Genomic DNA, 27735 nt, shown 5'->3' with positions numbered 1-27735 from the left:
CAGCTACTTGGCTGTGGGTCCTACGTCCCTTTCTGAAGTCTGCAATGAGGGTGCTGTTCGGAGGTAGAGGGGAAGGGTGTTCCAGGATTTGGTGGCGAGGTGGGAGAGGGATCATTCTCCGGTGCGGCAGATGCATGGTGTCTGTGCGAGGGCGAGTTGAGTGGAGCAGAGGTTTCTGGGTGTTTGGTAGAAATTCAAAAGGTGGTTCATGAATGCTGGTCCTTGGTCTTGGGGGGCTTTTTTAGGCGTGGGTCAGGAGCTTGAAGTGGCATCTCTTCTGGATGGAGAGCAAGTGCAGGTCTCTCAGGTGCTGGGAGATGTGGGTTCTTTTGGACAAGTTGAGGATCAGCCTGGCTGCTGTATTCTGGATGGTCTGGAGTCTTCTCATGAGAAAGCAAATAAAACTACACTTACCTCTATGTACTTACCTTCACTATTTTGTGGTAGTCAATATTCTGGATACAGTATATTGGCTGCATGACACATAAAACTTAATTTTCTAGAAGAACATCAACCACCCCGACACATAAGGCAGGGTTACAAACAGCACTGTCAGGAAATGTTTTATCAAAATTAAATGCCTCCACATACATGCCTTATGAAATAACAGCACTAATTGCTCTCTGGCACAAAAGGAATACTAACGGCTATAAATCTCCACAACTAGGTTTGAACTATCATTCAAAGAGCAGATATTATATGTATGGGTTTTTCAATCAGTTTGTTTTCAAACATTAGCATGTTAGTTTCTCAAAATGCGTGATTTATGTCAAATATGCACTTTCCGTTTTGGGTTAACACACTCAAAGAAAACCTTGTCCTTTTCTTGCAAAGTGACCTTTTTAAATATGGGCATAGTAGACCCTCTCAATTGAGTATTTTTGTGGGTTAGACTTCAAGGAGCTACTTCCAGGGTATTGACGAGCTGCCAGTAACTCTTGAATTACCCGTTGGAGACCCCTGGTCTTGCCAGTACCACCTCCGTTAGTTAGGCTTGGAATGTTCTGATTCACTACCCTGAGGGTCAACTGCTAAAAGTGTACACTTGGCGCTCTATTTTTGGTCAATTGTAAAATAGTCAACGGTCATAGGAAATAAAAGACCCCAAATGTCACAATTAAGGCCCGGTGCTCACTCTTTGCCTCGTGAGCCCCAGGCCTGTCCCCACAATCCTACTATGCTAAATAAAGCCATATTTGGTACGAAAAAAAATGGTGAATTAGAAAGCAAGAAGAAAACAATATGAAGTTTTAATTAAAAAAAGGTTTTATTCCAAAGAAAAATGAAAACATCAAAAATGTACGAAAAATATATGACAATCTGTTTGATTCATATACAAAATATTAACTGAAGGGCAGATTTAGGTAGCTTGAGTTAAGTGCACTCAGTGGATTTTTTGAAGAGAAAAATACACCATTTTTAAATGAGAAATCAATTATGTGTCTGTATCGCCGTCAGTGGGTCCTGGAGAGCAACACAGTAAGCAGCTTGCTTATTTTAGGGTTCCAGGTTTCTAGATAATGCCTCATATCGCTCTGTGACAGATGACATACTTCAAAGCCACAGGATTCGATAAACAGCCAAAGTCAGAAAAAACACTTATTTGTGAAGATCTATAAAAAACAAAAAACAGCATTGGGGTTGAGATTTCGTAAAAGCAATCACACACTGTTTGAACTCCTGCATTGACGTTTCAGGGCAGCTTCCAAACCCTTCTGGAACAAGGACAAATAACATCCTAAAGGAACATAAGGCATGTTTTAGATGGTGACTACACAAAACATGCAAGCTGAAAATAGGGTTCAATGTGACGAGGTTTTTTTTTTATCACAGTTCTCCCCTTTCCCTGCTTGGGGCATGGACATGATATTCAATAGCCTCAAGTTTAAGTTCCAGTTTCTCACTTATTTAAGAGCCTCATTCACAAATGTTTTAGTGCACCTGAGTGTTGTGTTATTTAGTTGTGCATAGAAATCAATCTGCATTAGTAAATTCTAAATGACAGATTAGCTGTTAGTTGAATTTTGCACTGGTAATGGTGGAAACTCCCCCTCACCAGGAGACTTTCTACTAGTTAACATTTGGGATGGGGCAGCAAAGGGGGCATTCCAGAGGTGTAGCCCTGTCAAATGCAGTGAACACCCACAAACCTGTGAGTTTATTGGCATTTACAATCATGTTGGTGGTACCACCCCATGGCAATGGGTAAGAGAAGGAAATGCCCCCATATTTAATTGAGGTGTACTGGATGGATTTCACAGGATGTAAAAGATTTTCACTGTGAAGAAGTTAATAATGTAACAACATGTAAATACACATTCCTGCATAATTTATTCATATACCTAAGCCATTTCGGGGATTTTTTTCTGATAACATTTTACGAATTTGGAGTACTCATGGAAACCTACAACTGTCTCATGTATCAAGGAGTACTCTTGGTATTATTTGTGAATCTCATAAAAGTCAGAAAGCTATCACAAACGTTACCTTCTATGGGTTTGATTTCTTAGTTTTCCAATATAAATACTAATGCCCCCAGTTGTGTGAATCCGACACGGTGTAATCTCGGGAAACAGCTTTAGTGCCCTGCAGCCCCGGGCCTCTAAGTATGAATACTTTGTAACCTGATGTATTACAACTGCATTGCACCTCCACTGTTCCATATTTTAATTTGCATGCATAAATATTTTTAATGTGTGGATGCATCAACCCAGCGCTTGAAACAGAAAAGAAGTTGTTTAAATCTGTATGTGCTCAAAATAAATGTATTTATTAATGTTATATGAGTTGTAGCGTGAAGTGAGTTCCCTTTGAGTTACTACAGATCGTAAGTGTATTAAGGTGTACATTTTGGGGCATGGGTGTGATAAGTCCAACCGACGAATGTGGATCTAGCCTAAGAATCCTCATCACACATAGTGCAGGATCTTTCAAACATTTGCTCAAATTCGTGACTAAAGCAATGTAACACATTTCCCCAAAAATGCATCTTGTTGTAAGATTTGACATTAACTTTCAGATCATATTTATGCACCCTTCTTCTCATTTTAATTGCCTCATCGGACTTCCGATGACACGACAGTTTGTGGAAGATTGCACAGCTCGTGCTCATTTAAAAGAGTGGCCTGGCACAAAGGTAACTCTCAACATAAACTTTGCGTAGTGGCTATCGCCTTTCATATACAATAGCTGCTAATTACCGTCTTTCGCAATGCAGTAGTGTCTAATCACTGGCCATTGTCCTGAGTGCTGACTGACAGAGATCACTTTACATATTTGTTTCAACGGCCAGAACAGCTTTGTCTTTGGAAGGCGGCCTCCTTTACACACAGGGGGCTGGTCAATATCCGCACCTTGCTGATTTACTACTCAATTTAAGGAGTAAGGTTTTACACCTAGCAAGCAAGCAAGTTTTCCTTGCTCACTCTGGAATTCATTAGTAAGCCAGGAGTACCGCAAAAGTAGGCCATACATGATCATAGCAAACTAGGGGTCTCCAACCTTTTCTGTACTAGGCGCTACTTATGTTCGATGACACGCATTGAGAGCTGCTAATATTATTAGTGCTGTATAATTTCATTTTTGTTATATGTATAATAATTCAAAAAAGCAAAAGCTTTCTAATTTAACCCCTCCGCTGCGCCGAACGTTCCACGCTGGTGCGGAGCGTTCTATTGCGCGGGCGGGGCCGGAACGTTCAGCGGACGTGCGCAGCACTACCGAGGTAGTGAACGCGACCTCCGCTGAACGTGCGCCGCACTGAAGGGGTTAAGAAGCTGGGTTGCACTCAGGTGAGCTACTCGGAGATACAGCTGGAGACCTACAGCAGCTCATGATCTAATGGTTGGAGACCCCTAGGTTAATCAGGCACTGGCTTTATGAACATTCTGAAAGGCTTGTGAATTGGTCCCAAAGAAGCAGGACACTTGGAAGGTTTTGACAATGAAGGGATATTTTTCACCTCAGTACAGTAAGCCCTTTAGAATCTCTACCCAGCAAGACTTCATTCAAAGGGAGGGCTAGTGATGGAGAGTATTGGCTGCACTATACCACCTTTGGCTGCACTATACCCTAACTGTGGAGATAAAGTATGACATATTATTCACAGGGTAGTCTTCACTGAGGAGCAGGGTACCAGCTCAGGCATTGTGGGGAAGGTAAGATGAGAGTGCTTTATGTCAGCGGGCATTTATTTACAATGAGGGGATGGACCTTACTTTCATAGGTGGTTGGATTGATGCCACAACAATGGAGCTTTACCTCTCCTTTAATATAACATCACAAACCCATGTCAATGTCTCAAAGAACATTGAATAATGCCTCCAGATTGTACCAGATAACATTCCAGCTAACGTGCTTAACTAGACTTGGAAAAGCTTGATTCAAATTCTATTCAGGTCATTTTGGTATTTCGGTAGAGGTCTGGTCTTTCTGCATAATGGCGGGACTACAAAGGGAGGGGTTCACTTTCATAGCTTAAGGCGTGGTCACGTCATGGGAATAGAGTTGGTGTTAGACCAGCTTCTATTGGTCAGGAGGAAGCTATAAGCAATGTTATTGAGGGTACAGTCATTGTCCTCTAATCTAGAAAGAGAGGAGCAGCTGCATTATGCACCATTTTAGAAAGAAGATTTCAAGTAATGCATAGAGTGATACACAAAGAGGAAAAAAAGAGAGGAGGAGAACACAACACACTAAGGAGGTGAGGTGCGCCTGTGATCATAGGTGAAAGATTTAAAAACACAGTAACACGTCCACCCTGAGACATTGAAACCACAGTGTGTTGCTCTATTGAAAGTATAGACACATCATTCTGAAATCCAGCGTCAACAACGGCAAATGCCATAATCAAAGTCCTGAGATCAACAAATAAAGTCAATTTAAATGTGCTTGCAGGTACAGTCACTTGTACGTGTGTATCTCACACATGGTTTGGTTTGTTATGCAGGTGAAGAACAAAAGTCTCTTTGGTGAATTGCATGTGTGTTAATTCAAATGTCACTAGCGCTGGTAACCATAGATGGTAATGTCATCGTTTTTTATTTCATCTTCTCTTAGTTGGATTATCTGATGTGTTTCAGGTATTTTACACATCTTTTCTAATTGCTCCTACCACAGCTGAAGAAACAGTAGCTGATGGGCAGAAAAACATGTAACCTTCGAATTTCAATGAAGTGGTAGCCACAGGATCCCTCTTTTGTTGATTGTTTCAATTATGGCTTGTGTATCTCATATTGCATATTTCCTTATCCCTGTGCATGTTGTCCATTTTTGGCACAATAATGTTTTTGGTGTATACAGAACACATTTGAAGAGTTGCTGTTTAAATATTAAATAAACATGGGGCACTTAGTTGTCGTAGTTGTTGAGGCTTTACACCCCTCAGTAGCATTGCATTTCTCTTTTTTATCTGAGATTTGTTAAATCCCTTTTTTTATAGAAAAGTCATATAAAAATAAATAATCTCTCTTCAAGCACTGCTTGAGTCTTTGATTTGCAGTTACCAAAATGGTGGTTGCCAGCCACTGAGGTAACACAGGTATGGGTAGCACTGGTAGCTCTGGTAGAGCGACATAAGGGAAGCCCGGGCGAGGTCCTCATCCCTGCTGAGGATCGGGAGTGCCGAGTTCTTGTCTAGGTCACCCAGGTCTGAAGCCAGCTGCTTTCGCTTGGTCTTGTACCGCCGGTTCTGGAACCAGATCTTCACCTGCGTCTCGGTGAGCTTCAAGCTCTTGGCCAGGTGAGCACGCTCAGGGGCCGACAGGTACTTCTGGTGGCTGAACTTCCTCTCCAGTTCGATGACCTGGGTGTGGGAGAAGGCAGCTCTTGATCGCTTCTGCTGTTTAGGGCTCTTCCTATTGTCCTGCAGGAAGGGTTGACGGGTGTCACAGTCTGACAGATAGGACTCGCCATGGGCACCTGCAGAGAGAAAAGTACACATAAGAAAATGTATCTACAACTCAGTATCCAGCCATGGTACAGCAGATAAAGCTCTGCAGGGAGAAATATGATATTAGGGTCACTATGCTTGATATCGTTAACAATAAAACATTTTGATTAGTAGATATGTCAGTATATGTGCTAGACCCCCTGTTCATTCCCTCCTTATCTCTACTTGAAGCCTTGCCATGGGTTAGTGTATGTGGACAATTATATTTGATGTAGATCTAAACAATCATGTTGTATACCATACCACTGTGCAGGCACAAATTGAGGGATTGTAGGAGATCGAAAATTCCCGAAAGCCCACAACCATGTCTACTGCTTACCACCAAAGGGGAACTCTTCCAGCCTCCCTTTCTCGCATTCTAGTCTGGGCCTTCACGCCACATCTGCCAACTCACCCGCTGACCCTTCGTCCACTATCTTTATGCCCAAATGCAAAACCACCCCTCCCTTATGAACTTCACACCACTGTCCAGTGCTATTTGGCCTTGAAGCTAGGTTTGCACTAGAAAAGTTCCTTAACATACATAAATACTTATTTGTAGATTGTGTTTGATTGTTGACTGTCAGGCATATTTATTTAATTCATGTTAACAAGTATTGTAAATGCCTATTATCATCTAAAAATAAGGATTTTCATTTATATTTTCCCTTCTTTTATTAGAGAAAATGTATTAGGTTCGGGGCTTGATGAGTGGGGTTATAAGGACTTGAAAAACAATCATATTATATCAAATCAAAACAGACAACAAACAACGGGGATCTCTCCTGGAGCAAAATACCCAACGCGAAGAAAATTACCAAAAACATGAAAGTCCAGATAGCAACTGACAATTTGTAAGAGAGCCAGATAGGCATTTTCTAACATTACCATTCCTAATGATTATTTCCACTAAGGTAGAGTAAAATGATCTGATGAACACCTTCATAGGTCACAGAGAGATGTGTATTGCCCCTTTGCAGTATTTTCCAAAACATGTTTGAATTCCTCCGAGGATTAAAAGAAAAAGTGCAGAAAAAGTGCACAAAGACATGTACTATGTTCTTTGTATTCTCTGCATGTCAGTCTCTCATAATTACTTTTCCAAAAATCGTAATCTTCCAAAGCTATGCGCAACTTTTTTCCAGGTTTTGCTGAATTGTGTGACATTTAATCACCTTTATGGGAAGGACTTCAATTCTGCAAAATGTTTCTCTTTTAGTGAAGATGTTATCAGATGGATGTTCATGCACAAAACAAAAATGGAAATACATTTAAGAAAACTCTATTTATTTCGAAATTTGTTCATAAGTAGTACTTTAACATATTTCTTGAAAGATGCTGTTGTGGGATTCAGCCTGATTTCTGGGGCGTTATTTCAAATTCTCAGGGTGATCCCAGAGAAAGCTTGATTGAAAGCGTTATTTTTTTGGAATCTCTGTGGTTTCAACAGTAAGGTGCCAGAGCTTCTGGATGTTCTACGGCCACCAGAAAGTTCCAGCTTCTGAGCGAGGTATCTCAGGGTATTGTAGTGTAGGAATTTATGGGTCATGGAGGCAATTTTTAACTGAGTTCTGGCTTCATAGGGTAACTAGTTGAGGGATTTCAAGTCGGGGTGATGTGGTTGTTTCTTTTTGATCCTATGATGAGCCTTACAGAGGAGTTAATGGAGGCCCTTAGAGGAGCCATTTTGGATCTGGGCAGGCCGCAGGGAGCTACACTTCCATAGCAGGGCCGGCCTTAGGCATGTGCAAGCTGTGCACCTGCACAGGGCCTCCAAACCCCAGGGGCCACCACACCAATATATATCCCTAATATAATAATCCTCTGAGGATGGATACATATTTGTGTGGCGGCCCCTGGCAGGGATTTGGTGACCTCTGGGTCTGTTCCACCTTCCTGACCTCCAGGGGGCTCCGCCCCACCTGGACCCCCTCTTCTGGGGCCCCCTACCTCCGCTCCCTGCCCAGGGCCGCCATGAGCCTAGAGCCGCCCCTGTCCATAGGCCAACCTGGGAATCACTAGGGCTAGCACTATAGACTTGAAGTCATTGGTGGGGGGGAGTTTTAACCCGTTCCGTGCTGGCCGATGTGAGCCTTACCTTGTGGGTGCTGCACACGACCGTTGGCTGACGCAGCCCCACCCACTCTGTAGAACGCCCGCACCATGGCGGAATGTCTTCCGCGGTAAACAGGTTAATTTTCTTAAGATGTTCATTTGGAGGTTCGCTCCTTTGGTGGCAGCACTGATGTGCTTCTGCATGTTAAGGTTCTTGATGAGAGTTATTCCTAGTGATTTCGCTGAATCTGTAACTTGTGGCGAGCAGTTGAGGGTTGTTAGTTGTATCAACCATTACTCAATACCAGGTGACAAGTTGGGTGCGGCAATTAGGAGGAATTCAGTTTTTAGAGTATTTAGTTTGGGGTGGTTGCATGCCAGCCAGTTTGGAGATTTCTGTAGAGTGAAGTTGAGGGATCTGATGTCTTTGGGGATGAGACTTCCAGGTATAATTGGGTGTTGTCAGAGTGCATGTGGTAGTGGATGTTGGATGAACTCAGAATTTCCATTTGAGGCTTCATTAACAAATTAAAGAGAGTGGGTTATAGGTAGGAACCCACTGGGACCCCTAATGTGACAGAAGTAGTTTGAGATAGGGAATGATTAACCTTAAATCTTTGAGTTCCGTTTTGGAGAAATGAGGTGAACCTGTTTAAGACAGACCCAGTTAACCCCCATCTATGTTCCAATGATTCTAGTAGGTTACTGGGCTTAATCGTGCCGAATGTTGAAGATAGGTCAAGGAGGATTAGAAGTGAAGATTTGTTCTGGTCCAACATTTTTAGAGGACCGATTCAGTGCTATGCCTTGGACGGAAGCCAAATTGGAATTGGTCTAGAAGTTGGAATTGATCAATGTGGTTACAGAGCTGGATGTGTACACTTTTTTCAAGGAGCTTCGTCCGAGTAGGAATATTGGAGATAGGGCAGAAGTTGTTTAGGTCAGTGTGATATGCCGGTTTTTTTTAGGATGAGGAAAACCTGCCCAGACTTTAGGCAGTCAGGGATAGTGCGTTGAAGTAGTCAGGCATTAACAATCTCGGTCCAGAGTGAAGTTACAATGGTTAGATCTTGTGGAAGAAATTGGGGGGTAGAGAATCATTGAAGTGGTATGAGGATTTCAGCCCTGCTAGAATTTTGGGAATGATGCTTTCCTCAAAGGTTTTGCATGAGGCGTTGTTTTCGGGGATGTGCCCGGGTAGAAATGAGGGAACTATGGTCCGGGTAGAGGAGAAGCTGGATGGAAGTAGTGTTTAGAATGTGTTGAGCCTGTCAGTATCTTCTCAAAGGCAACTGATATGGCTAACCCCTGAATCAGGGCACGCGTGCCATTTTCACACCGAGTGTTCTTCGTTGCGCATTTGATCCATCTGTGCGGAAGCCCACCTTTGACATAATGCTGACTAATTTAGGAACATTCATGATACTTCCTACAAAGAGCAGGTATCTTGGACCTATTCTTGACAAACAGCAAACACCCATGGCTTGCTGGTACCCACTTCTGGAATATTGCTGACCCTGACATTATGGTGACATGTTCATCATGAAGGTGATTGGTCTTGGATGACTGTGGGCATCAATTGCATGATGACAGCCTCTTCTTATATAATGCTGGCCATGGTGTAATATAATACTATGCATAATTTTGGAATCAACAGCATGACAACACTATCTCAGGCTAATGTTGAGCCTAGAATATTTGCTGTAATTCTATTCATATTATGTCAATCTTTGGAATGATGGCAATCGCCTGCAGCATAATGCTGGCCATTATATCTTCAGCATGACAGTATAGACATCTGCCATAATGCTGGACCTAATATTATAGAGGGAATGGTTAGGATATTCTGTGGATTCACTTGGATGTGATGTCGGACGGGATGCTCCGACACAACAGATACGGATATTCCATCTGCCGAAATAGTTACTTAATTTGAACTTCACTTTTGTGATCGGACCTGTATTTTAATTTAGCACTGTATTGACTACTTGTCCTGTTGGATCTTAATTTCATTTGCCTTGGGTTGGTAATTTCTTTGCCTTTGACTTGCTGGTATTTTTCTGTTCTTCGTTATGCTTTCTGCACCTGGCCAATCTGACTAATTTCACACATTTTGGTCTCCTTGTTTCTCTTCTTCTGGCTTCTCTCCATTCATTTTGCATTGTTCTTGTATCCTATTGCCCGTTTCTTTCTTCTCATAATTTACAAGGAGCATATCTTTTATTGTCCTCCTTCAGAAAGTTCGAGGCCTGCGCGCTGGAAAAGGGGCAAAAGAAGTGTTTGGCTGTCTTTTTGTTTGCATCATTGTTTCGGATGAACAATATTAAACGGAATAAAAGCATCATAACTTGTGATCAATCCGGATTTTTCTACCCTTTAGGGGACATTATCAAATTAGAAGTTTTAGCTTCCATTTCTGTCCTTCATCCAATTCAAGACTCAGCATGTGCAAAGTATATAATGCCTGTATCTGGGCATTTCATGCTTTTTATTGCATACTTATATATTACGTTGTCTGTTTGAAGTATACACTATAAGTGTATGTGCCTTTGCTATTACTTATATTTGAGCATAATGTTGAAATTGCCTGAGTGGCCCTATGTATTACACAGTTATTTTAGCAAACAGTTGCACAAAATGAAGCAAGTTAGATACAGAGTGAGTTTGTGTGTGCAGTGTACCACTTTTACTGCATGTCATGTATAGACTATGTATACCAGTATACTGTATTGATGCATGCTGTTATACTTAATTGCACATATCACGCATGCAACATGTGACATGTTGGAGTGTAATGTTTTTACAGGATACCACTACCTCCAATGTGCAGAATGTGCGGCACTGTGTGGTTTTTCTGCATGCTACTATGTGCCAGGTGGAAAGTGTGTCTCTTCAGTGTACTGTTATTTCTGCATGTTCTAGCCGAATCCTCAGGAGATGAAGTGTAGAATGGTGTTTCAGATTTGTTTCTGCTTTTTTTTAGTATGTTGAACCTCTAGAGTGTTTGGTGCGTGGGCCTACTCATTTTGTAAGTCTATTTACATTACATTACAGAACGTTGCTTATGTGAATTGAAAAATGTGTGTAAATGTATAATAATAGATTTGGAATGTTATTGGAAAGTGTTTTTGCAAGATTTCCTCTTGCAGCTACACAGTTTTGAACATTACTATATCTGCATGTTTTCACATAATACTGAGCATATGGAGAGTACCAGAAGAGTGCATGTGCATTGCAATATTGGAATAGTAAAAATGATATTGAAGAATATTAACGAATTAACGGATTAAAAAATATTAACTAACATACTTGAACACTGTTTGTGTACTGCACTTATATCACTACATGCTGTCACAAACTAGTGAAGGTGTAAAGTGCAGATTGTGTGTACCTGCACACTGTACAGGCTCGCCACGACTCTGTGCCTTTGTTTCTATCTATTAGTCCCCAGAGCATTAATCGACATTATGTGCATTATGCATACGGTGTAAATAGGGGGTGCTCAAATTGATCGAGCCACACTCGGCTGGATTTTAAGTGGAGATCTTCTCAATAGACCTAAAGCTGGTGTAGAAACTCAACCTTCTAGTGAGCCTAGCCTGCACAGGGCCACCAAAACCCAGGGGCCACCACGCCAATATATATCCTTAATATAATAATCCTCTGAGGATGGATACATATTTGCGTGGTGGTCCCTGGCAGGGATTTGGCGGCCCCCAGCTCTGTTCCACTTCCAAACACCCTGACCCCCCTCTTCACTGGCCTCCGCGCACCGCCCAGCCCAGACCCAATCTTCCGGGGCCCCCTACCTGCGCTGCCTGCTCAGGGCCGCCATGACCCTAGAGCCACCCCTACTCTGTGAGTGAAGTTTAATATATATGCCGTGGAAGTGTTGTGAGTGTTCTAAAAACAAAGGTAGGACACCCATAAAACTGTAAAATATCCTACTCTCCCCAAAAACCCCGAGCAGATACAAACCTGGTTTAAACACAAATAGTGCGCTGTCACAACCTTACATTTTGTTGCATGTTACATAAAAAATCTCCACAGGAGCCCCCAAAAATATAAGGTAATATACGAAGATAACGTTCATTTTGTTGCTGCATAAAGGGTGGGTCTTAAACTTTAACTCCTAGGGGCAAATGTACTATCAATCATGTAATGCAAGGCAGCAACTGAGTTGCTATGTTGCCTGACAGGGAAAGAACAGCACAGTGCCATATCAACGAGGATTGCCAGCACTGCTGCTCTCTTCCCCAGTGCTGGCACACAATGTGGCAGTCTTCCCATACAAAACGCTATGCCTAAACAAACGAGAACTTGTCCCACTTAGTATACATGCTGTATAGTGCAGAACACATGGACATTGGGAAAAGCTTGTATCCTTGCACTGTTTACAAATGTTAAAAATGGGGCTTTACTTCAAAAACCGTGGGTGGTAGCGTGGGAACACACGTGGGCTGTCCACTTGCCGACAAGTAGCACCTACTGTTAAACTTTTAGACAACTTTTAAGCACAAAACAAGGAATCTAAATCCCAAATCAACACTTTACATCGGTGTCTATAACTTCTGATGACGTTGCACTGGTTTAAAGTGTTGTATAAGCCTTGCACATCATTTTTCCTACTAATAGTAGAACTCGTGCTATGTTGCACCGAGTGTGTGGTCGACATAAACACGCATATTTGTTACATATAATAAAAATCCGCATGAGGGCTGTCTTCGAGGAAAAGCAACAAGACCTCTCTTTGCTGCGCCCCCACAAGACCGGGGGTTACTTTGCTACCTAAATTCGAAACCGCGCTAATATTGGTCCACAAGATTCAGTAAATACTCAGTACACCTCACAGTGCGGTTTTGCAGACTTTGTTTGTTTTATTCTTTTGCAGTTTTATATAGCATGAACTCGACCCGAAGGTATCAGAGCGCTTTACATGAGCACCAGTTGCATTACAGATGGACAGTCATGAAGTGAGAGAGAGTAACGCTGCTTTCAGCTGGCCAAACGTATGGCTGGTTTCAAAAGTACTTTCAGCAGGAAAGAAAGCATGTATATTCGAATACTACTATGTTGCCATTTCTCACTCAGGGCTACTATATACTGTAAATGTGCACGCCGTTGTAGGCAGTCCTCCGACACATTAAATGTAAGGTCAACAAAAATAAGGGCACTTTCTTACAGAGATGCCATGCCGCTTTGCCTTCAACTGTAGCGGACCGAAGCCGCCCCTCTCTGCACATTTACATCTTAACAGCACAGTATAACAATTCGCGGTGGACTGTATAAATTCATTATGCATTAAAGCGATTCTCGCCAGGAGGTTTTTAACCCATGCACTGTACTCTCTTTATTGTGCTCTGATTTTAATAACTAGAGGCAGGCGGTCGTTCACACGCTGGGCTGCCGCGGAAGTCTGATAGATAACACCTCCCCCCCCCCCCCCCCCCCCCCCTTCTCCCCAGCTGCAAAGTTCGCCCAGGGACACGTGTCTGGAAACAGAGCTACAGTAATACAGAACCACGAAGAAAACACGGGCAAGCAGAGAGAGATTATGATATGCAAATGCTAATTAACATGAGCGGGCACAGGATGCAAGTCAGAAAGTGTATTTTCATATAGCTACGAGATGGGCGATGAAAGGTACAACCAGAGTGTATGGTATTGAGCAAGATATACAATAACAATGTATTTGTTTTATTTTGCGGAGTTTTATATAGCGCGAACTGGACCTGATTTGGGTATCAGAGGCTTTACATAGCACCAGTTGTATTGCATGGGGACACATTCATTTTTGTTAGGCACGGGGAGATTAAGTGATTTGCCCAGAATCACAGGATGTTCAGCGTCTTTGCGGAGACTCGACCCAGTTCCCCAAATTCAATGTGGACCACCCTAGCCATTAGGCCAGCTCCTCCCCCAGAGGACCAAAACCATGGTCAAGAGAACCTGGAAATGAAATGTGAGTGCTGCCCCGAAGTGTCTGTCAAGTCTCTTCAGAATAGGCTGTCCCTGGTTCCGAATGAGTTCAGACAAGAGAGGGTTATCATTAGTCCTCAGAACGATGTCAACATTCCCATTGCCATTGGTCCTCGGAAGAACCTGTCATCATTCTCAAAATGAGCTATCATTGGTCCTCAGAATAATCTGTTATCGGCACAGCATGAGCTGTCATTGGTTCCGGGAATAATCAGTCACTACTTCTAGACTGAGCTACCATTAATCTGGGGAATAATCCTCCACCGGCCCTGGAATGAGCCATCAATGCGCTGAGAATGAGCTACTAACTGGGACAGACAGCCAGGATAACCAGCCATTGCTCACTAAACTGAGCTGCCTTTATTTTTCATACCAGGCTGGCACTGCTCTACAGCATGCGGCACTGGCATCTTTTTGGGGAGCAGTGATGGCTCACTATATGGAGCACCAGCAGCTCCTTCTTAAGAGGAATGACATCCATCTCTGCCGAACAATCACACATTATCGGCAGACATGGATGTCATTCCTCCTAAAAGCTGCTAGTGGTACATAGAGAGTGGGTCATCACTGCTCCCCCCGAAAAGATGCCAGCGCAGCACATATTGAGTCACCAATGCCCCCTAAAAGAGCTTCCATTGCTCCACTGAGTGAGTCATCAATACTCCCCAAAAGAGCTTCCATAGCTCCACAGAGTGAGCCATCACTGCTCACCCCAAAAAGATGCCACGTACAGCACATATTGAGTCACCAATGCCCCCCAAAAGAGCTTCCATGGCTCCACAGTGTGAGTCATCAATGCTCCCCAAAAGAGCTTCCATTGCTCCACAGAGTGAGTCATCAATACTCCCCAAAACAGCTTCCATTGCTCCACAGAGTGAGTCATCAATACTCCCCAAAACAGCTTCCATTGCTCCACAGAGTGAGTCATCAATACTCCCCGAAAGAGCTTCCATTGCTCCACAGAGTCATCAATGCTCCCCGAAAGAGCTTCCATTGCTCCACAGAGTGAGTCATCAATGCTCCCCAAAAGAGCTTCCATTGCTCCACAGAGTGAGTCACCAATACTCCCCAAATGAGCTTCCATAGCTCCACAGAGTGAGTCATCAATACTCCCCGAAAGAGCTTCCATTGCTCCACAGAGTGAGTCACCAATACTCCCCAAATGAGCTTCCATAGCTCCACAGAGTGAGTCATCAATACTTCCCGAAAGAGCTTCCATAGCTCCACAGAGTGAGTCACCAATACTCCCCAAATGAGCTTCCATTGCTCCACATAGTGGGGCCTCACTGCCTCACAAATGAGCATCCTGTGGTAAACAAAGAGCCAATGCTGCGCCACAGGATGAACTGTAATTGCCCCACAGAGTTAGTCCTTGATGTGCTACAGAGCTCTCTGCAAGTGCTCCACAGAGTGAGTACTCAGAATCACTGCAAGTGCTTCACAGAGTGAGTATAAAGAATTCACTGCAAGTGCTCTAAAGAGTGTCTACAGAATGAACTCCAAGTGCTCCACAGAGTGAGTACTCAGAATCACTGCAAGTGCTTCACAGAGTGAGTATGAAGAATTCACTGCAAGTGCTCTAAAGAGTGTCTACAGAATGAACTCCAAGTGCTCCACAGAGTGAGTACTCAGAATCACTACAAGTGCTTCACAGAGTGAGTATGAAGAATTCACTGCAAGTGCTCTAAAGAGTGTCTACAGAATGAACTCCAAGTGCTCCACAGAGTAAGTACTCAGAATCACTGCAAGTGCTTCACAGAGTGAGTAAGAAGAATTCACTGCAAGTGCTTCACAGAGTGAGTATGAAGAATTCACTGCAAGTGCTTCACAGAGTGAGTATGAAGAATTCACTGCAAGTGCTCTAAAGAGTGTCTACAGAATGAACTCCAAGTGCTCCACAGAGTGAGTACTCAGAATCACTGCAAGTGCTTCACAGAGTGAGTATGAAGAATTCACTGCAAGTGCTTCACAGAGTGAGTATGAAGAATTCACTGCAAGTGCTTCACAGAGTGAGTATGAAGAATTCACTGCAAGTGCTCTAAAGAGTGTCTACAGAATGAACTCCAAGTGCTCCACAGAGTGAGTACTCAGAATCACTGCAAGTGCTTCACAGAGTGAGTGTGAAGAATTCATTGCAAGTGCTTCACAGAGTGAGTATGAAGAATTCACTGCAAGTGCTCTAAAGAGTGTCTACAGAATGAACTCCAAGTGCTCCACAGAGTGAGTACTCAGAATCACTGCAAGTGCTTCACAGAGTGAGTATGAAGAATTCACTGCAAGTGCTCTAAAGAGTGTCTACAGAATGAACTCCAAGTGCTCTACAGAGGGAGCCCCTTGTGTGCTACAGAGTTCACTGCAAGTGTTCCACAGAGTGAGTCTACAGAATTCACTGCAAGTGCTCTACAGAGAGAGTCTATAGAATGAACTCCAAGCGCCCCATAAAGTGAGCCTACTGAATCCACTGCAAGTGCTCCACAAAGTGAGTCTACAGAATCCACTGCAAGTGTTCCACAGAGTGAGTCTACAGAATTCACTGCAAGTGCTCTACAGAGAGAGTCTATAGAATGAACTCCAAGCGCCCCATAAAGTGAGCCTACTGAATCCACTGCAAGTGCTCCGAAGAGTGAGTCTACAGAATGAACTTCAAGTGCTCCACAGAGTGAGTCCCTGGTGTGCTACAGAATTACCTGCAAATGCTCCACCGGAATTATCATTATCTCACAGAAATCTGCAACTTTTCCAGAGAATGAACCATCTTTGCTCCCCAGAATTAGAGGTGATTTCTTCCCTGGTCAAAAATCCTGAAAATACTCTCCAGAATGAAGTGGTGCCCCCAGCGTGAGATACCAGAGCCCCCCATGTTATCGGCTAGAGCCCCCCAGCACGAGCTGCCGATGAGCTGCAGAATGAGCGGCCGGTGCTCCCCATAATAAGCAGCCAGGACTTCCCAGAGTGAGCAGCAGGTGCTCCAGTGGTTGAAACTGACGAAGTTCCTGGCATGGACTGTCATAGAGGACTGGATTCCTACCGTGAAGTGCCGGCACTCTCCCACTGATATTGATGCACCAAGTGCTGGTACCCTCCGTTTCATATTAATACGTCCCTGCTGAGGGCTGCTTGTAATCCCCGAGGATATCAATGTACCCCTGCTGAGAGGTGCGGTTACTCCCCTACTGATATTAATGTACCCCTGCTGGGAGGTGCGGTTACTCCCCTACTGATATTAATGGTCCCCGACTGAGAGGTGCGGTTACTCCCCTACTGATATCAATGTACCCCTGCTGAGAGGTGCGGTTACTCCCCTACTGATATTAATGTACCCCTGCTGGGAGGTGCGGTTACTCCCCTACTGATATTAATGGTCCCCGACTGAGAGGTGCGGTTACTCCCCTACTGATATCAATGTACCCCTGCTGAGAGGTGCGGTTACTCCCCTACTGATATTAATGTACCCCTGCTGGGAGGTGCGGTTACTCCCCTACTGATATTAATGGTCCCCGACTGAGAGGTGCGGTTACTCCCCTACTGATATCAATGTACCCCTGCTGAGAGGTGCGGTTACTCCCCTACTGATATTAATGTACCCCTGCTGGGAGGTGCGGTTACTCCCCTACTGATATTAATGGTCCCCGACTGAGAGGTGCTGGTATTAATGCATCCCTGATGAGAAGAGTTGGGACTCTCGCACTGATATTAATACGTCCCTGCTGAGGGCTGCTTGTAATCCCCAAGGATATCAATGTACCCCTGCTGAGAGGTGCGGTTACTCCCCTACTGATATCAATGTACCCCTGCTGAGAGGTGCTGGTACTCCCCGTCGGTATTAATGCACCCCTGATGAGAAGTGTTGGTACTCTCGCACTGATACTAATACGCAGCTGCTGAGGGATGCTGGCTCTCGCCCTCTGCTATGAATGCATCCCTGCTGATAATTGCTGAGACTTTCCCTTTGGAATACGAACGTGCCGACACAGAGCCAGATCGTGTGTATCTGTCGATTTAAAGCACCGCTACAGTCCCCGGAAAGAGCTGTCGTTATTACCAGAGTTACAAGATCGAAACAGCCGTTTGCTGTAGAAACACACGAGAGTTTACCAGTATGAAAGAAGTCAGAAAAGTAGGATCGAAATCAGGGTGCACGAGAAAGAAATTGTGTGCACCCGCATACTCAGGGCAGGGGTGTGCTCCATTCCTTCCCTTTAGCCCTGAGCATCGCCATTAACCCTTTCCACACCACCCCAAAGCCCATATATATGTCTTCTTACTTTTCTCGGGGTTCGCGGTGCCCCCTCCCGGGGTCGTCGTGTCGCTGTCCCTGCAGCCGGGCTTGGGCTGTCTCGAAGGCGGGTGGCGGGCCGCAGGCCCCGCCTCGGTCGCAGGGGGCCGGTGGGACAAGATGTCCTGGATGAGGAAGGAGGTTAGCGGCCTTGGGGGGGCAGACATGGTGAGGCGAGCGTCTCCTGTGGTCATCCAGGGGCTGCGAGTGTCCCGCTCTGCCTTGCTCCCTCACCACTCTCTCGGGAGAACCGTGTGCCTCTCTCTTAGGAGTACCGTGCGCCTCTCTCTCAGGAGAACCGTGCGCCTCTCTCTCAGGAGTACCGTGCGCCTCTCTCTCAAAGGGGCCGTGCGCCTGTTTCTTCTGCCCCCTTGACTCCTTTCTCCTTGTCCCCGAATTCTTGTCTCAGGATCCCTCACCAGTCTTTTTCCCTCCACCTATCCGAGGACGACCCTTTCCCTCCCTCTTTCGAGAATTGTATCTCAATCTTCTGATCGCAGCACCCTAATCTCTTGAACCCTCTCTCCTGATTCTAGGTCCTCAGAACCTATCTCCCTTGTGCTTTGGCCTTTGACCTTTCACTCTTGGCCCCTGCACCTCTCTCCTTCCTAATACTTGCACCCCTCTCTATCTCTCTCTCTCTCTCGAGATCCAATCACCTCTCCTGACAACTTGCACACCTCCCCAGTTCCTTACAATTTCTCCCCTGATCCTGTCGCCTCTCTCTTATGATCCTTTCACCCCTCTCACCTTAGCCAGTCGTATTTCTTTCGACCCTGCACGTTTCTTGCCTGACTCATATGCCTATCTCTTAGTCTTTGCAGTTATTTTCTGGTTCGTGGTGCACCCCTATCTGCTGACACCCCGGGTTTTCCCTCCCTATTCTTGCACTCGTCCCTGGCGCACTTTAACCCCCCACGAGGCCTGCAGCATCTGCTGAGCTCAGCCACACTCTCCGGTCTCTTCTGCCCACTTTTGCTTTCCCGCCTGTCAGGGTTCTGAGGAGAGTTGCTGTATTATAGGCCGCCGGCTTTTGTTTTTGGAAACCCAACTCGTCTTCCTCATTGGCTCTTCCCTGACAGCTCATTGGGCGCCGGCTCCTCCTCCGGGTACCTCCCTCGCCCGCCCCTCCCTCTGGACTCCTTCACAGGACAGTTCCAACACTTTTCTCAAAGTAGCGCAACAACCAGCAAGAAGATCGCAGACAGAAGCCACCCGGCATTAGAGGCTGCCCGACACCCGGCAGCGCCTATAACTGGCAGAAAGTGCCAGCACTCTTTGTCTCACAACACTTCCTTCTTCAGCCTAAGTGCTGTCTTTGTCCTTGCTGCACTTACGTGGATTCAATAATCACTTCTACTAGCAAGTGATAATGCCGTAATACTAACGCTGCTGAAGTGCTCACGATAAGTGCTTACACTGCCTTTTCCAAGCGCGGCGTTTTTTGGTGCTTGTGACGTTTGCTAGAGCTATCCAGCAATGCGCATTCTGTCCTGGTGAAAAGTGGTGCTACACACTTATTAATAGCGCCTCATCTCAGCTGGAAAGCAACGGCGCTGTTCTATAAAATTATAGTAGCCCTGCTTGAAAGATCCAATCAGATTCTAGTAAAATATACGAATCAGTTGAGAAGTACGACACTGTCTTATAAAGATTATAGGAAGATAATCTTAAGAAGTTGTGCTGTCATATTTAAAGTACAGGAGCACAATTTTCTCAACTTATAGCAGCACTGCTGAAACGTTTTATTGGTGTCCAAAACGTTGTAACAACGTTAACAAAAGTGTAGGGCAATATTATTACACCTATACTTATTCTCACCCGTGCCTAACAAAATTAATATAACCGCGTTTAATATAACTGATGCTAATGTAAAGGGGTCCCATAGCTTCAGTTTGCGCTATATAAAACTGTAAATTAAGGAGAATTAGCTGCATAGAAACTCCAATAGAGATGGCTATCCTGTCAGATCAAATATATAGCATTTCAGCTCATAAGCACCTGGACTCTTCTGTTGAAATATGCCCCCCCCCCCCCCCCCCTCCATAAAAAAAAGCCCGGTTATATGCATCGTGCTGGGAAATACCGATACTACAATATCAAAATAATCAGCACCATTGCTGAGAATTCGTTTTAAACGTGCTAAGAAATGCACGATTCTCTTCGGAGAAGCACACGCGCTGCCCTTTCGAACATACAGGCACTTCGAGGGGAGCTTCCACTGCTGTCCTTTTGAAAGAATAGGGTACTGTTGTGATGTGTGTGTCCCGTTTTGGAAACATTTTAGAACGACTGATGTAAAGAGCTAGTACTAATACTTTAGAAGTTTGCAGGCCAAGGTATGAAGTGCCTGTACTGCCACGTTAAAAGTAAACAAATTCTGGCGTGAAGTGCTGTACTGCCATGTTAAAAATATAAGAAACCTGGGGGCAGATTTATGTTAACTGGCGCATCCCCAGGGATGCGCCAGTTAACATGTGCTACAGTGCGCCACAGCTCCGCCAGCCATGGTGCGCCGCATTTATAATGCGGCGCACCATGGTACAAAAACGGCACAGATGCGTGACGCATCTGTGCCGGAAATGTGGCGCATTGCTGGAGTTGCGTCGCAAGCGCGACGCAGCTCCAGCAAAGCTCGGGAGAGCCCCATTTTAACAATGCTGCGTCAAGACCTACGCCTGCTTCAAGCAGGCGCAGGCTTTTGACGCAGCATTGGCTTAAAAGTGACTGAGTGAAATCTCATAGATTTCACTCAGCCACTTTTGCGAGGCGCACCTGCCCCGGAACGCCCACCCTGCGCCGGAACGCCCACAAGCGGCGCAGGGCTTTACAACGTGACGCATCTGCCTAGATGCGTCACGTTGTAAATCGTTCGTAGGGATGCGCCACGTTTGCGCCGCCTTGCGTGACGCAACAGCGGCGTAAACGTGGCGCAAGGGCCTCGTAAATCTGCCTCCTGGTATAAAGCTGAAGCGCCGTCCTGTTAAAAGTAAATAACTCTGATTTAGATAAGTGCCAGTGTTGTAGCATTAAAAGTATAGCAACTCTGGTGTGATGTACCAATGCTTCCCTGTTAAAAATACAAGGCCGGTGTGTAAAGTGTGCATGCTATTGTGTTGAACGTAAAGAACCGTGTATAAAGTGCCAGTGGTTCCCGGTTAAAAGTAAAGAAATCTTATTTGAAGTAAGTGCCAGTGTTGTCCTGTTAAACACATAGAAACTCCGGTGGACATACCAATGCTTACCTGTTAAAAGTGCAGGCCTCCGATGTAAAGTGGGCATGCTATTGTGTTAAATATAAAGAAATGGGTGTGAAGTTAAAGTGCTTCCCTGTAAAAAAGTAAATGAGCGTTTGCTTGAAGTGCTAGTGCCCTCTCATTAAAAACCATGGGAATTATGGTGCGAAGTGCCTGTACTGTCCTTTTAAAAGTAAAAAGCCCTAATGTGCAATGCCACTGCTGTCATGTTAAAAGTAAAGAAACTGAAGTACCAGCACTTTCCTGTTAAAGTATAAGAACTCTGACTTAAATTGTCAGTGGCAATCTGGTAAAAGTAAATAAACTTTTTGTGAAGTATCAATGCTTCCTTGTTGGAAAATTTGGAACGCCAATGAAATGACAGTGCTGCTCTGTTAAAATGAGAGAAACTGTTGTGAAGGACCAGTGCGCCCTTGGTAGAAGTGCAGACACTCTGCCCTGAAGTACCAGCGTGTACTTAGTAGAAGTGTAGAAACTGTTGTGAAGGACCAGTGCGCCCTTGGTAGAAGTGCAGACACTCTGCCCTGAAGTACCAGCGTGTACTTAGTAGAAGTGTAGAAACTGTTGTGAAGGACCAGTGCGCCCTTGTTAGAAGTGCAGACACTCTGGTGTGAAGTACCCGTGTTTCCTGGTTAGAAGTGTAGAAACTCTGACGTGAAGTATTAGTGTGTCCTTGTTAGAAGTGCAGGAACTCTTATCCGAAATGCCAGTGCTACTCTGTTAAAAATAAAAAAGTGTTGTGAAGTACCAGTGGTTCTTGATAAGAGTGTCGGAACCTTGGTGTGAAGCACCAGTGCGTCCTTGTTAAAAGAGTAGAAACTATTTTGTGTCGTACTGGTGAGCCTTTGTTAAAAGTGTAGGAACTCCCATGTGACAGGCCAGAGCTAAAAGAAAAGAAACTTTGTTGTGAAGTGCCAGTCCGTCCTTGTGAGCAGTGCAGGAACTCTGCTGTGAAGTGTTCTTGTGGGCCTGCTAAACTATAAAAACTTTGATGTGAAGAGTCAGCAAATGAATTAATCAATTAACTTTATTTCTTTGATTACTTAAAACCATTACAAATCCATTAAACGAAAAAGCAAAAATATTACACTCAGATGATTACAAAATTGTTGCGCTGTAATAACTCCAGTGGAGTGTGTCCAGTGACTCCCTGTTAAAAGAATACGAACTGTGCGGTGAAGTGCCAGTCGTTTTCCTGTTTATTGTACAAAGCTCAGATGTGAAGTGTAAGGTCGTACCTGTCATAAATATGTCAGAAAGGTCACGGTGGCATGGCCAGATATGGATCCCTTATCTTATTAAAATAACTGCAGCCCTGCTAGTAGTCCTGTTCCTTCCCAGTGTATGCTATGGCATCCCTGCTGAGAAGTGGTCGCACTGTGCAACTAAACTTCCTGGCAAGGGAGCTCAGTCCCACACACTGGAACGCAATTAGGGTGTTTGTAGACCAAGCCTGCCAGTACCTGCCCAAGTGCAACATATCCCCTGTTTGTTTACGGATGCCAGACAATTACAACAACATTGAGCATTGTTAATTTCTATCCCAATTAAAAGATTCTTAGCGGTAAAGTGGAAAGGTGACATGCACTTCTGTAGCTCATTCGAAAAATGTCAAATGCGCGCCTTTTTCTCTCTTTCATCAAACGTAAAGTTGCTATGATCTCCTTTCATATTAGGTTTGTAGAAGAGAAAGCGCCTCAAATTCCAAAAGGCCACCTTTCAAGCCTTTCAGCACTGTGTTTTTGTATTCACTTTAGCAACCTGGAAATCTAGTTTTACTTCCGGGTACACCACTAGACCACAAAGTGTGATCACGGTCTAATCAGTTTGAAATACAATAAAATAACTTAGTGCCCTCTTCCTTTCAACGCTGTAAAGTGGGGGCACTTAGAAACAAGTTAACTCAAATATTTAAAGCTTAATAAAGATCTCATTGTTTACATTTGCATGAGCTGAGAGCAAATGAGGCGTGGTCTTCATATTTCAATTGAATCTAGTATTCACAGTTGATTTTGAAACGACACAGAGATAAAATGGGTGCAATCTTTTTAAACTCTGTAATTCATCTATAACTCCACACCACACACCAGAAATGTGCCAGCTTGAAGTACAGGGAAGCACCATTGAATGGCTACGCTCCTTCCTCACCGGCAGAATCCAAAGAATCACACTGCCACCCTTCCTCTCCGAACACACACAGATCAACTGCGAAGTACCCCAAGGATCATCGCTCAGCCCTTCGCTTTTCAACATGTGCATGGCCCCCCTTGCCGCCACCATCAGACAACACAGAATCAGCATAGGATCCTATGCCATCAACACCCAGCTCATCCTCTCCCTCACCAAGGACCCCCTCACCACCAGACTCAGCTTCCAGGAAGGAATGAAGGACGCCTTATCCTGGATGAGCAGCAATTGCGTGAAGCTCAACTCGGAGAAGACAGAGGTCCTCGTCCTCGGACCCCCCCCTCGTCATGGGACAACACCTGGTGGCCCACCACTCTCGGCAACTCCCCCACCCACATGGACCACACCCAGAACCCTAGCATTATACTCAACTCCTCCCTACCCATGACCCAACAGATTAATGCCATCACCTCTGGCTCTGCCTGTTTCAATACCATCCACATCCTTCATAAGCCATTCAAGTGGATCCCCCTGAGTAAAGAAGGACTGTCACCCACACACTTATAACCAGCAGACTGGACTCCGGAAACTGCCTCTACGCCGGGATCAACAAGTCTCTGCTCCACAATCTACAGACCATACAGAACACCACAGTCAAACTCATCCTCGGCATCCCCCGACACAAACACTTCACCCAACACCTGCGAACCTCCACTGCGTTTCCGTAGAGAAGAGAGAAATCTTCCAGATACTCACCCACGCCTACAAATGACTCCATAACATCGAACCCCAATATCTCAAACAAAGAATCTCCTTCCACGTACCTAGGAGAATCCTCAGATCCGCCACCAAGCTCGCCCTCACCGAAACCCCACACATCCACAGAGCAGGAACAGGTGGAAGAGCTCCAGATCGACACCAGACGCACCCCCACTTTGCACATTTTCAGAAAGACCCTCAAGATTTGGCTCTTGGACTGACTGGAGCTCCCTCCCCACCCCTCCTCCCCCCCCCCCTCCCCCCCAGCACCTTGAAACCTTCATGGGTGAGTAGTGTGCTTTAATATCCCGTGATTGATTGACTGATACAGTCAGCTCAAACATCTACATACAGCTTTCCTGCAGCCCTTAGTTGGAGAATTGTCTGGGAAACAGTCACACAGTTTCGGGCAGGTAGGTAAACCCGGATGAAAACTCGGATCTGCTAGTGCCAAGGACACCGACTTAGGCTCTGCCCACTCCCAACCCACAAAGATGCAACTTTAAAGACGATGTTGTCAGCCAATCAAAGGCATCGCTCCATTAAAAGGCTGCAGGGAGATGCGAGAGGAGAGGGGGGCGGGCTGTGCATGCAGACTTGCGGGCCAAAGACATCTTCGGCACAACACTGCATGGGGTGGTTGTTTTTCAACACTTTTTATGCTGTCATAGCAGTGAGAATGTAGATGGAAATAATGCCAGGCCACGCTGGGGACCAAAAAGACGCTGGACACGTTTTCCAAGCTCCCACTCTCTTTACTTCTCTTTCCACTCACTCATTCTCTGGCTCTCTCCGCTATGTCTATGTCTGAATTATCATCTTTCTCTCTCTGACGTCTGAAGCCCCTTCTGCAATTAACGCCGGGAGAAAGAGTAGGGGCGTCAGCAGCGGCCGGGCTTTCAAAATGGTTCCTCTGAGATGTTGATGGAATAAAAGGCCAGTCAGGCCCTGGTGGCGTGAGTGTGTAATGTAGTGGGTCTTGACCCTTATCTTATTTCCTATACTTATAGGCCTTCATATTTTGGAGTGAGTGAGTAAGGGTGTCCTATTTTCAACCACTTGCATGTGAGGATGAGGCAGTGGCGCTGTCCCGTTTCCACCCACTTACATGGCATGAGGGGAAAGGGCAGAGGATGCGGCACTACGGCCAGACCTGCCGACTTTGGAACTGGGGAACCTGGTCCAAGTCTCGGCGTCTGCTTAGCATCCTGTGATTCTGGGCAAATGACTATATCTCCTCGTGGTTATAAAATGAATGTGTCCGGTGCTCATGTAAAGTGCTCCAATACTTTCCGGTCGAGTTCGCGCTGTATAAAAATGGCAAAAAAAAATAAAAGCGCAATAGAGAATTCAGAAGGCAGTAGCAGAAATGGGTTTCCTCGCTTTACGGCGTCGCAAGGCAGATGTCAGGTAGAGCAGGCAAGAGACACGTGCTAATTGAGTACCACACTTTCTGTAACTAAGGAGAACTCTTTCTTAATATTCATATCTGCTTCGGCAGTGGAGCAGCAAGGGGGCATGCGAGGAACATGGCACCCCAACCCCTGCCTTGTAATGAAAACAGCTATACTTGAGGACAGAGGGCCTCACTCATGAGCCCCAGTGTCCTTGCACCTGCCGGACTATTGGCGGCTACGCCCACGCGCTTCTCAGAGAGTTGGGAGTCGTTTTTGCGGATGTAAAACGAGGCTGACTGTTTGCAGTCCAAGGATCCAGGATACAGAACACACCCCTGTTAATCCTCTGCACTTAGACCACATCGCCTCAAGAAAGAACTCCACGCCCAGCTACTTATAATTTTCTGCACACCCGTGTCATCACCTAAGAAGTGCCTTGAGGAGATCCATTTTATTGTACTCTTCTGACACACATCTATGCATGCATTCATTCTGAGGAATAAGAGACTTAACAACTATAGGCAGCAGTGGGACAGGTTTGCCGCACCACCTCGTGTGTTATCACCTTTTTAGGAACACAATTAATAATTGCCCACCTCAAATGTCTAAAACAAACACAAGAAGATGATGGACAGAGCGCTGAAACTTTTCAAACACTCACCCCTAGTCACAGATCTGGGTTGAATATAGGCAGCAAGGGGACACGTTTTCTGCACCATCACCTGTGTTATCACCTTTTTAGGAACACAGTTTATAATTGTCCACCTCAAACAGCTAAAGCAAACAGAAGGAGATGATGGACGGAGCACTGAAATGTTTCAGACACTCACCCCCAGTCACAGATCTGGGTTGAATCCATCATCGTTCTTTAGCTCAATTCGCTACCCCAGTTCAGACCCAGTCAAATGAAAATCAGTCTTGACCCTGTGCCTCATGGGAAAAGTCCAGCCAGAACTGCCAAGTCAGGTCTTTACTGTACTGGAAACAAGCTTCATGGGACCGGTTTCGGGGTAACACCCCTCATCAGCCAGACTAGCTTGAATCCAGTGGCAAAGTGAGCAAGGGACCCACATCTGGGCATACCCTGCCAACTTTGGGAAAACAAAGCAAACACAATCTTATGCCGTTCTCGCAATATGTTGTCTCACCCCTATTACTTAATGGTATGAAGGGCGAATTTGGTGTTGTATAGGTGAGATGTACCTCACTGATACAAACCTTACTGTTGAAGACACATAGAAAACACCAAAGTTCTCATACTGACGAAAATGAGTGTATCAAGTAAAGAATGAGTAATATGTTGTGGTCTTTCTCTGAGCTGTTGGCAAAGGAAAATATGCAACACTTTCTGAGATACCGATCTACATCGTACCACAATAATATCACATGGCCAATGAATGAATCTTGTCTTTCTAATAAGATAGGCGGTAAAAATGATGACACAAAATCTTACAATACATGATGATTTGGGATATCTCCGTAGCAATGAAAGTTCATTTGATGTATTTTGCAATTCATTCCACATGAAGAATAATTATGAAAAATAATGTACAGTGTAATATTGCGCTGTTTGGGTGATTCCATGATTTTTTTAAAATGCTGTTCTGCCACAATTGGTGCATCTTAACTTTATGTGTTGTACTGTATTGTTATATGCAGTGATTGAATGTAATTCATAATTATGAATTAGAAAGTTATGTTAGTCATGTTTGTGTGTGTTTAAAGCCCTGTGGAAGCCCATTACTGGGCACAACGTGATGGCTGTGCTGAACTGTTCTTTTATGGTCAAGAAGACTTTGAATACTGAATCATAACAATAAAGGAAAAGAAACCTCTCAATGTATCTTTCTTGCAAGTAACGTAGCAATATGCTTTTACTTATGGATTTTCTGAAGTTGCCTCTCGACTATTGCTTGAACGTTCTGAGGAATAAGCAGGGTGTTATTAGGTACTTCC

At 44.8% G+C, this 27735-nt stretch overlaps 1 protein-coding gene across 1 annotated transcript; it reads right to left on the bottom strand.

Annotated features, from left to right (window-relative positions):
* Positions 1-5500: 5500 nt before the first annotated feature.
* Positions 5501-18433, bottom strand: NKX3-1 (NK3 homeobox 1). The gene is made up of 2 exons (XM_086944776.1): positions 18229-18433; positions 5501-5919 (listed from the first exon to the last, which is right to left on the bottom strand). Exons 1-2 carry the CDS (start codon positions 18431-18433, stop codon positions 5501-5503), a joined length of 624 nt encoding a protein of 207 aa, XP_086800902.1.
* Positions 18434-27735: the final 9302 nt, after the last annotated feature.

This window comes from Lissotriton vulgaris, chromosome 11, assembly GCF_964263255.1.
Source record: "Lissotriton vulgaris chromosome 11, aLisVul1.2, whole genome shotgun sequence".
In the NCBI taxonomy this organism is placed as follows: domain Eukaryota; kingdom Metazoa; phylum Chordata; class Amphibia; order Caudata; family Salamandridae; genus Lissotriton; species Lissotriton vulgaris.
Note: the sequence above shows the minus strand (reverse complement) of the source record. Positions and strands in the feature narration are given on the sequence as shown.